At 33.3% G+C, this 12,294-nt stretch overlaps 1 gene segment (V, D, J or C); it reads left to right on the top strand.

The window, feature by feature from the left end:
* Nucleotides 1-694: 694 nt before the first annotated feature.
* LOC117778389 lies at nucleotides 695-11,907 on the top strand. The segment is given in 5 exon segments: nucleotides 695-699; nucleotides 795-862; nucleotides 10,369-10,590; nucleotides 10,905-10,946; nucleotides 11,089-11,907. Coding segments are annotated over 5 exon segments (447 nt in total).
* The last annotated feature ends 387 nt before the right edge of the window (nucleotides 11,908-12,294 follow it).

The following is a 12,294-nucleotide window of genomic DNA, read 5'->3' as shown; positions in this document are numbered from 1 at the left end:
GATTTTGATAAACTGCACGAGAGTAGAAAATGGACGATGAGTAAAATCTGACAGAAGATTATAATCTTCAGTAATGTTCCGTATATGATTTGAATTTGAGCTCTACCAGTCAAACTGGGAAAACAGACAAGAGAAATGTGTAAAAATATGGGATGATGCAGACGGAGGATTAGGAAACTGATGACGGGTTCGACCAAAGTTAAATACAAAATAATGAGCCTGCTTTCTCTCGTCAGTATTTGTCACAGTGTGTGTTAGAGTGTGAATAATCAGGGAGCAGGAAAACTTTATTTCAGCCGTGGAATCAAACTGACGGTTGAAACTGGTAAGACATTTCGTTTGTTTAATGGTTTCACACCTTCATGTCGATAAAGCTTCTTAATCTGTGTTTTTAAATTAGACTCTTTTCTTTTGTATAGTTTAACTGAGCCTGGACTCACTGAGCACTGTCCAGTAGAAACCTTCTGTGACAAATGTACAAGATTCGATGAATTTAACAGTTAAACATGTACAAATCAATGTTGTTTTAGTTGTATTACTTACATTTTCACCAAAATACAAATTCACAGGAGATAGAAAGGTGAGAAAAAGTTGAGGACCATCAATTCCACAGACATGAAGAAAATCATATCTAAGAATCTAATGAATTCAAACATTTGGCAGAAAGAGACAAAAATATGAACTTGTCGTTGATATGAGGTTTGTGTGTTGGTGAGAGGTTTGTGTGTTGGTGAGAGGTTTGTGTGTTGGTGAGAGGTTTGTGTGTTGGTGTGAGGTTTGTGTACGGGTGTGAGTGTTGGTGTGTATGGATCTGGGAACAAACTGATCTTCAGTGGTGGAGTGAGGCTGCTGGTGTCCTCAGGTCTGTAAATGAATTCATAAATGTTTATTATGACCATCGGTCATGAACGTGAATCACATATTGAATCAAACCGTCTGTCACAGCCACAGTATGAGTAAAGTTTTAGTCAAAGATAACTCAGTCCAGTGTGCGACTGGTTTTTGTTTAGCTGTGTGTCTGTGTGTGACTGGTCAGGGCGGATACACAACTGTGTTTGGAAGTGGAACAAAGCTCACTGTTTACACCAGTAAGTAATACTACTATATAATATATATATATATATGTGTGTTATGTAATATTCTGGTGACCACAGTTGTTTTACAGCAGCAAGTCAGATCATGAGATTCATTCAACTTCATAATTTATTGATCTCTGTCATTAACAAATCCAGGATTATGTTTTTATCTGAGATTAATGTTCATCTGAAAACATATGATTTCTATTGGAAGTGACATTAAACTACGTGTTAACAACAGTAAGTTTAATTCTTCTGAACTCTGAAGAATCGCAGTGAGAATCTTAAAATAAAGAATCATAACCGTAATAAATTCATCAACCAGCAAATATCACGAAACATTTGATTCTTTACTGCTCATTAATATTCACATGTTAATTATGATCCAAATGTTCCGACGCAGCTTCGAGTGACTGAGCATTGAGGTGATGTAAACGTGTTCTCGTGAGGGTTTAAGAGGATTTATGGAAGTGGAACCAGATTCATTGTCGAACCCAGTGAGCACTGGTATAGATTATAAATATGACTCTGTGGGCATTTTACAATATTTTATAGATATATGTAAAATATCTGAAATACTTTGCGTAGTGGCTCCACTGTAGTAAATCTATCATCTATATTAAATTCAACGATGAAAACAGAACCTTGTCGTATATAAAGATGAGAAACCGACTGGTTTCAATCATTGATATTTTCTGTAAAGGAGGTTTGTTGAGGAAGTCCCAGCTGAGTTTGTGTTGTGAGGTTTCATGTTGTGTGAATACTGGAGGTTCATATAAGATCGTGTTTGGAAGTGGAACCAGATTAATCGTTGAACCCAGTGAGTATATATATAGATTATATATATACATCCCTTTATACGGAGGATCGTTAACACAAACTCTCCTATGTTTTAATACATAAAATCAATAATACATCTCGTTCAGTGTCTGTACTGTCACAATTAGCGTTTAACATATAGCACACTATAGTAGAATTATTCTTTATGGAAAATAGTTTCAAATCTTCAAATTCTGATCAGTTTAAAGTGTGAAAGTAAAGATGAAGTGTGGTTGGAGGTCCCAGCTGAGTTTGTGTTGTGATGTTTCATGTTGTGTGAATACTGGAGGGTATAAGATGATCTTTGGAAGTGGAACCAGATTAATCATTGAACCCAGTGAGTACCGATATAGATTCTAATATTATTCATATAGAACTTTATTTAAAACAATGTGTTGTGCAGGAAAACAAACAAAAACAAAACAACGGATGATTGGACAATAACTGAGAGCAGAAAAATCAATCCTGTGATTGTGTCGAGAGAAATAATCAATCAATCAAATCCTGGTTTGGTTTCTGTACTGGACAGTAAATATCAGAAGTTTGATGTAGAATATGTTTAATTTGATTATATTTAGTTTAAAGTTGATATTTTTTTATGAATGAAGTTTAGTTCAGATCATGTCACAGCTGAGTTTGTGTTATGAAGCTTCATGTTGTGTGACTGGTGGAAATCAAAAGATGATCTTTGGAAGTGGAACCAGATTAAACGTTGAACTCAGTGAGTACTGATATATAAATATAATGTATATCCAGAAACACAAAGTATTATATATATATATATATATATAAAGTGGAACCAGATTAAACGTTGAACCCAGTGAGTATCGATATAGATTAAAATATATCTGTATGAACCATCTTTAATATAACACATAAAATCATAAATTCATCAACTATCCAACAGCATCATAAGAATCAGGATCGATGATCTCTGATCATCTGATGTATAAATATAACAAGATTGAACATTGAACCCAGTGAGTACTGGTATAAGTTATACACATCCTTTATATGAATAATCTAAAAGAATAATAAATATATCTAGTATTAACAATGTTACTTTATTTATAGTCTAAATGGAAAATGTATTTTTTTAAATGAAGTTTGGCTCAGTTTGTGTTATGAAGCTTCGAGTTGTGTGACTGACGCAAATCAAAAGATGATCTTTGGAAGTGGAACCAGATTAAACACTGAACTCAGTGAGTACTGATATATAAATATAATGTATATCCAGAAACACAAAGTATTATATATAAAGTGGAACCAGATTAAACACTGAACCCAGTGAGTACTGATATATAAATATAATGTATATCCAGAAACACAAAGTATTATATATAAAGTGGAACCAGATTAAACATTGAACTCAGTGAGTACTGATATATAAATATAATGTATATCTAGAAACACAAAGTATTATATATAAAGTGGAACCAGATTAAACATTGAACTCAGTGAGTACTGATATATAAATATAATGTATATCTAGAAACACAAAGTATTATATATATATACAGTGGAACCAGATTAAACACTGAACCCAGTGAGTACTGATATATAAATATAATGTATATCCAGATACACAAAGTATTATATATATACAGTGGAACCAGATTAAACACTGAACCCAGTGAGTACTGATATATAAATATAATGTATATCCAGAAACACAAAGTATTATATATAAAGTGGAACCAGATTAAACATTGAACTCAGTGAGTACTGATATATAAATATAATGTATATCTAGAAACACAAAGTATTATATATAAAGTGGAACCAGATTAAACACTGAACTCAGTGAGTACTGATATATAAATATAATGTATATCCAGAAACACAAAGTATTATATATAAAGTGGAACCAGATTAAACACTGAACTCAGTGAGTACTGATATATAAATATAATGTATATCCAGAAACACAAAGTATTATATATAAAGTGGAACCAGATTAAACACTGAACTCAGTGAGTACTGATATATAAATATAATGTATATCCAGAAACACAAAGTATTATATATAAAGTGGAACCAGATTAAACACTGAACTCAGTGAGTACTGATATATAAATATAATGTATATCCAGAAACACAAAGTATTATATATAAAGTGGAACCAGATTAAACCCTGAACTCAGTGAGGACTGATTATACACGTTATATATTTTTTAACATGTACAAAAGCAAAATAAATGGCAGATATTTCAATGATCATTATAATCATAAATAAGTATAAAATCACAATCAACATTATTAACACTACAATATTTGATACAGTCTCCACTGTACGGTAAATAATTAACATGTCATTTGAACCTTTATTATATTTATTAGATTCATGTAAATAGTGATGAATGTAGCTGTAACACTCTGTAGAAGGTGTCTTATTGTCAGGATGTGCTAAGTTTGTGTGATGGTGTTTCATGTTGTGTGAATGTTGGTGTAAATAAGATGGTGTTTGGAAGTGGAACCAGATTAATCATTGAGCTCCGTGAGTACACGTTTCCATCATGTTCATACGTTTCACTGAAAGAAGAACAAACATCAGGTAGAATCTTTAGTTTCTCTGAATCCAAACTGTGTAAAAAGGAGGTTTTTATAAAGGAGGTTTTGTTTGTCGCTCTGCTGAGTTTGTGTTGTGAGGCTTCACGTTGTGTGAATGTTGGATCTGGAGTTAAACTCGTGTTTGGAACAGGAACCAAACTCAACATTCAAACAAGTAAGATCCAATATCGATGTAATATCAGATCAAAAGGAGACGAGAAAATCATTTAGTATCAGTCAAATGTTCGTGTAACTTAAGTTTCAACAGGTTTAGTTTTATTTGGACTTAAAAGCGTTTTTTTTATTGACTGAAGCAGAAGAAGAATATATATATATAATATATATATTATATATATATATTATATATATTATATATAATATATTTTACCAACCAAACTACATGTTTCACTCTGTGTTTGAAGCTGTTTACAGTCGACACTTAACGTACAGCAGTTTTCTTACTGTTAATTATAGGTTTATTTATATGTGGTTAAAAAACAATCTGACACATTTAATTATGAAGCCAAATACAAACTGACCTGTTTTTTAGGAGAACAGCTGTGTCTGTAGTTATTGTTTGGATCAGATTCACTGTGCGTCTCTTTCTGGAACTAATCGAATCGTCTTTGGGGCCGGAACCAAACTAACAGTAAACATCAGTGAGTATCACAATCAGCTTCGAAATCAGTCTTTCTGCCGGGTAGAAGATGATACTGGAATAATTCTGTTTCTACAAACTGTCCTTTGGGAAAAGGAACATCATTTAATTTAATATTCAAAATGACCTTTGTACATGTTACAGTAACTATAGATTGGTTCTAATGGCCTTAATTCACTTCTTAAATTTGACCCACTAGTGGTTGTTTACTCCAGACTTGATTAACTGTACAAAACTTTATTTTGAAACTCAAGTGGATTTTCCAAAGATGTTGCGCTGAAGTTTGTGATATTTGATCAAATATCTAAGATTTACATTTAAAATCAAGTTTAACTTAAACTTATAGTTGAAGAATTTAAAATGTTTTGTCATCAATACAAATCAGTAAATCATAGATTCAGCAAACAGGAAGTGAGTTGATGATATTCAGCGCTGTGACACCATCGTTCTTTCAAAGAGCAGAAAGGACGAAGGCTGAAATCGATATTTAGTGAAGTATTCACGTTGGTTATAGAATCCCCAATAACCTAGGGTTAGGGTTGACCCTATTCTTCTGAAGTGAAACAGTTTGCTGACGATGTGAAGTGTGTGTGCATATATATATATATATATATATATGTATATATATATATGAATGAATTGAATTTGCACAGGAAAAGTGTTAGTTATTTATTTTGTTTTTTTACTTAAAGCTAATATTGTTCTTTTAATACAACAAATGTTCCTCCTCTCATGAACATCAACGTTTACTTATTAAGTTTAGTTCATGTTCATTATGTCGATGTCCATTTTCTCTATTTAACACTTAAAACAACTTGGTTGAGTAAAGTGCTTCACAAGGTAAAAGGTACAACAAGAAAACAGCAACACGCAAAACATCAAAATACAAATGGTTCAAATAAACTAAAACACAATATGATGAAATCAGCTGCGATTAAGAAACCAAAGAGAAGAGATGTGTTTTTCACAATCATTTCAATTGACAAACACTTTTATGGATTATGGATTTAATCAAACGATTTAATTTGGTATTATTGATCATTTGCAGTTAAATGGCTGTATAGACTTTTCTTGTTAGCTGTAAAGCCCTTCATGAAGACGTGTGTAGTTCTTGTTCAAATGAACTTCACTGTGTGACGACCTCAGGAAGCAGAAAGCTGCTGTTTGGACGAGGGATCAAAGTCACTGTAGGAAACAGTGAGTATCACAAATTGAAATCGTCAAAAGAAAACGGGACTTGGTAGTTTTTCATTTTATTTTTCATTTTACACAAACACTCACTTTGAAATGAATCGTAAGAATCGTAAGAATCGTAAGAATTAAATCACATCAACATAAGTTATGCGATGGTTTTAAATTCATAATAAGCCCCAAATAGTGACGATTATTTAACGACCCTGTTTCCACACAGCCGTCAATCACAGCTCTTTGCAGACCAGGTGTGAATCTAGTTTCCGACAGGGTCGTTATCAAACCGACTGTCGAGGACGTACGATGTATACGTTCAAATTACAAGTTATTCTACATAAATAAACTGAAAACCAATGACAGGACCAATATTTAAACTTCTGCACTTTAAGCTATTTGTTTTAAATGTGAAAACATCCACACGAGTCATCAGACAATAATTAAAGTCGTTGAAATTTCATTAAGGATTTTTCCCAGAACCTCAAAGAACATTTAACTTTACAAATGTCGTCACAGAATAATTGTTTGTGGATTTGTTGTCGCTCCACATATCTTCAGAATTTAGTTTTGTTTGAGCGGCTTCGATCAATATCTTATCTAGATAGATCGATCTATAGATAGATATATAGATCTAATTATTGCACCTGAATTACTTAAATCCATCCTGATGAGTGTCAGAAATCATTAGTTCTTTTTGAAGTATAAATATGTGAAGTATGAGGATGTGATTATTGTTCAGAGCGGATTCACTGTGTGACATCATCAGCGTCAGGATGGAAACTTGTTTTTGGAAAAGGAACCAAACTGATGGTGAAGAGCAGTGAGTAAAGTTCAGATATTTACAATTGGTTGGTAAAATAACAAAATGTGATATATATATATATATATATATCATATAGAAGAAGTTACTGATCCACTGTCAGTCAGCTTTATGTTAAGTCAGTGATATTTCATCATCATTTTAAATATTATAAAACCGTTAACCAGCCAAGAGCAGGTTGAGTTTAATGACTGTTTATTAAAATCTCTGTTAGAAACTAAATTCATCATGTTTTTATATTTGTATGTTTCTGAGCTCTAGATGTTTTTCTTCAGTCTTTTTCAGTTTAATGATAAAAGTGTCGACAAAATGAAATGTAATAAAAATCAGAGTGACACTCGTCATCAGCGCTGGAACAACTTCACATGGAGAAAAAACATTTTAGATTTTTTTGACATACTTTTGTCATTAATAAAAAACAAGTATAGAAAAGTGATTCTCATTTAAAAAGAGTTCTGGTAAAAAACTTACTTTCAAATGGTAGAACACTTTAAATATTAAATAATAATATCTAAACTTAATCAAATCCGGCTGAGAAACTCCAATTCCTCCAATTCCAAAAAGACATTTCTGTTAAATATAATATTCAATGTAGTTTTATAGTGTAAATATTCATGGTACTGTCAGTTATGTCTCATTAGATGATTCTTTGTTAGTGTGAAGTCCGAGTTAATACATATTTATATATATATAAATAAGTATTACTCACTTTTCCTACAACAATAAGAATAATACTGTAATACTTAGCTTGTTCTGATAAAACCAGCATTCGGTTGTGTATCAAACTGTAATAATACTAATCATCAGTATGATAATCTGTATGAAGTGAAGCTCAGCAGGAGACTCAGTTTTCGTTCATCCTGTCGTCGCTGTGTGAATCTCGGAGGAACAAAACTTCTCTTTGGCAGTGGAACGACTTTGTTGGTACAAACCAGTAAGAACATCAGCTTCCTTCAACTTTCTGAAAATAATAATTAATAAGAACTCAGTGTTTGTCTCTAGAACCAAATGAGTTGTTTCCTTATAAAAAATATACTAAAAGTAAAATTTAAAGTAAATTCAAACGTTTGCATGAGAGGATTCTGCAGTTTGTCATAATTCTACATTTCGATCTGATAAAGAAACAAAACCCAAAGTAAATCTGTGGCTCGACTTCTCGTTTGTAGTTGTTCAGAAAACTTGTTCTAAACTTATTCGTCTTTATTTGTTTCCTCTTCATCTCCGTTTCAGACACAACAAGGAAAATGAAGTTTACGTTAAACTTTTTATAACTTCAACACGTTTTAGTCGGTTTAATTCAAAAGAACAACTCTTACTGAACAATTATCATTTTTATATATTTTTGTGCTGAGAAAGTTACCAACTAAAATATAATACAAAGAAATGAACATAGAATATAGAAATATGTGCTAATCCAGTTTTTGAAGGAACTGGAGTTATTGCTCTTCCTTCCTGAACTGTGTGACTGGTACTGGTTTGCAAAAACTCCAGTTTGGATCTGGGATTAAACTCATCGTGCACAACAGTGAGTAAAATCTGCTTAAAATCTGAATATAAAAAACACCTGTAAACGAGTAATGTTTGTTCAGCCCGACATGAGACGGACGAACCTTCGATTCATTTCTCAAAGCTCAACATGAAGCTTTCCACTCAGGTGGTTTCTGAAAGCTGCTCATTCACTGTGTGAATACAAACTACAAACTGCTGTTTGCTTCTGGAGTCCGAGTCACAGTCTGGTCACGTGAGTGCTCTTTGTCTCCGATTGTATATTTATGATAACTTACATTTATACGTTTGAATTTAACCACCAGGTTTCATAACAGAAAACTCATTTGTAATAATTAACCTTCAGGTCGGGGTTTTTCTTCAAAGGTTTTAAAAGTTAGGAATCACTATTTATTACATTACATTTATTTATAAGTTGTAGAAAATGATTTTCAACAGAAGAACAAACATTAACAATCAAAGTTTGAAGCTACAGACTCGACAGTAAACTTATTTATTAAATATATTTTATTCAGATAGTATTTGAACGGAGTATTATTGTGGTCTGTGGTTCCACGTTGGTATTAGCAGCAGCGACCCGGCCGGGTTCAGATGTGTAAAGATACATTTCTCACATTTCAATCCCCAACGGAGCTTCTTACAAATTACAAACAGATGATTTCAGATTTATACCGTATGAATTTATTTATATACCATGAACCTTTAACAACACACAACAGAATAAGTGGTTTTATATGATGATGAAATTGCTCAAGTGTGATGCCACTGATATTCTATATATGTATTAGTATATTATTATACAGTACTAACACACAACGTGTGTAACAACATCACATCGTAATCGTCAGTTTGATGCTGAGCTCTTGGTTTTTGTTACGACTTTACTTCCTGTGTGAACAACAAGTTTCTGATCCAGTTTGGATCTGGAGTCAGACTAACTGTCCGGTTCAGTGAGTTCCTCAACTGCATCAGCACATCCACACAATATTCTGCTTCTGATTGGTTCGGACACATCAAAGAACAATTCCTTAATAACAGTGATTTTCTTTTTGTTTCACTACATTTGAAATATTTAAATTACGCACAGAAAACTAAACATAAAATCATTCGTTTGTGCCACATTTTACAGTTTCATGTTAAATCTCACAATGTTATGAATTCAAGATGAAAACACTATTGTATCTGTCACCTCTTACTTTTTCTATAAAATGCCTGAACCTCTTATTTCTCAGTTTTAGTTCTACTTTGTTAAATGACTCATATATTTTATAAAGGTTCTTAATATTGATCAAAATGAAAAGCTAATAATTACACGTGTGTATGTTTGTACTGTGATGTCATCATATATCCCCCCCACATTAAAGTGCATGTCGTCTACATTATCCTCTTATCATTTAGTTTTGTCAATATTTCTCCTTCTGGAGTTAATCAGTAAAGATCGAAGTCCAGAGTCGGTTCCGTTCCTGATCCAGTTGAAGGATCCGGAACTGAACCGACTCGTCAAAGGTTCAGCACCTTTTCTGTTCCTGGAATATGGGAATAATGAAGCTTTGTGATTACACACTTTGTTGTGCGAATTACAACAACAACGAATCCAGGGTCCAAGGTGGACATTGTGTTGAGTTTTAATAAAACCTAATGTTCCATTTTGTTTTTGAATCAGAATTTCACTTCAACCTTCATCAGTTTGATCATCAAACACGGAACTTCACGTCTGATCGTTTGTTCACGTGAGTCTTTTGTTTTTTCAGGAGACGATTACGAGCCGTCCTACTATGAACTGGAAGACGAGAACCAAACCATCAGGGCGTGTCTGGCCACTGGTTTCAGCAGGAACAACGCAACCCTCCTGCATGACCTGTTTAAAAACCCACAAGCCCAAAGTGGAGCCGTCCGGGCAGCAGACGACTCCCTGCACAGTGAAGTGGTTCTGATGTCAGAGGGTTCCGGAGGAAAGTGTGAGAACGGGACACGTGAGTGATGTCATCAAACATCTGTATCATCATGTTCCACATGAAACACAGCATCAGTTGAGATGAATTCAGAATTAATAAAGGAGGCTGATGTATTGGATTTGTCCTACGAAGACGTTTTCACAGCAAATGAGACATTTACATGTTTATTAATGAACCTTGTCCCTGTAACTTTTAACAGGATGAATACATGTATATAATAAATAATAAATGTTATCATTAAACATGTGATGTTAAATGTTAACATGACACTTTAACTGCTGAATAGGATCAATCATCTTTGTGAAGACTAATAACTACTTGTTGTGTTTCAGACCAAAATGAACCTGATGTTTGTGCCGATACTTTGGACAAAGGTTTGTGTTGAATCATATCGATCAGTTTAATAAGTTATATCGATCAGTTTAATAAGTTATATCGATCAGTTTAATAAGTTATATCGATCAGTTTAACAGCTGTGGTTGTGTTGTGGTTGATTTGTTGTGTTGTGCTTCTCAGATGTGACGGTGAACACGGTGTCTCTGCTCGTCGTGGCGCTGCGACTCCTCTTCCTCAAGACCGTCGTCTTCAACGTGCTGATGACGCTGCGACTGTGGCTCAGTCACTGAGTCGGACACATCGACATAATCTGTAAATTCAATCATATTTTAGTTTTTTAACTTTTATTTTGATAATCATTTTCAAGCACAAAGAGAAATCCTGCTTCAGTCAGTTTTCTCTTTTTCTCTTTCAATAAATTTCTGTTTTGTTTCTTTGAAAGTGAAACTTTCTCTCGTCTTCTGGTTTTTTATTCGCCAACAAATTAAGACAAATCAAACGTCAATAATTATCAATACTTCCTGCACAGTTTTTCAGATTAAAAGCCTTCTAGAATCATTAAAGGCACTTTTCTCTTTGGCTTTTAATGTGAAACACTTGCAGGCCGTGTTAGATTTCTCTGAGAGTAGCGTGTTTTTAACATGTTCATATTCAGGCTGATGTTCGTAATGTTCTTCTGGTTTTATCTTGAAAGGTTCCTCTGAATAAATCTGTTTTATTAATATTAAAAGTTTGGTTCTTGTGTCTCAAATGATCAGTTTTGTGAATTTCAAACTTTAACAGGTTAATTTTAGGATGAAAGTTTCTTAAAGGTGATTTATTTTTATTCACCATTAAGATGAAGTGTAATTCTTTGTTTTATTTTCATAAAATGTTTGTAACTTGTGTAATAACATGTTTATCATGTTTGTTGTTTAGTTCTGTTTAAATATGTTTTATTTTTCAGATGAAAATGTCGCAGAGAAGAAAAAAGGAAAATTGAATAAAAACTGAAAAACTTATTTTTACTTCTCAGTTTTTTCTTTTTGACAAATCGTCTTCTGTGATTGGTCGAATGTGTGGAAAGATTTTAGTTAATTACCAAATTTCTCTGAAGTGATGAGGAATCCTTCACGTGCACTAATGAAACCTTCACGTGCACAGTTACAGAATCTCTGATCAAAATATTTCACTTGTTCATTTCTCAACACGAGGCCGATGGAAAGTTTCTGTTAAATTCAGAAACAGCAGATGTGTGTCATCACTTCCTGTTTCCTGAATGGAAACAATGAAAACCACAGTGAATGCACAGGTGTGTGTGTGTGTGTGTGTGTGTGTGTGTGTGTGTGTGTGTGTGTGTGTGTGTGTGTGTGTGTGTGTGTGTGTGTGTGTGTGTGTGTGTGTGTG

Source organism: Hippoglossus hippoglossus, chromosome 17, assembly GCF_009819705.1.
Source record: "Hippoglossus hippoglossus isolate fHipHip1 chromosome 17, fHipHip1.pri, whole genome shotgun sequence".
Lineage (NCBI taxonomy): Eukaryota > Metazoa > Chordata > Actinopteri > Pleuronectiformes > Pleuronectidae > Hippoglossus > Hippoglossus hippoglossus.
The sequence above is the reverse complement of the archived record's forward strand: the minus strand, read 5'-3'. Positions and strand labels throughout refer to the sequence as shown.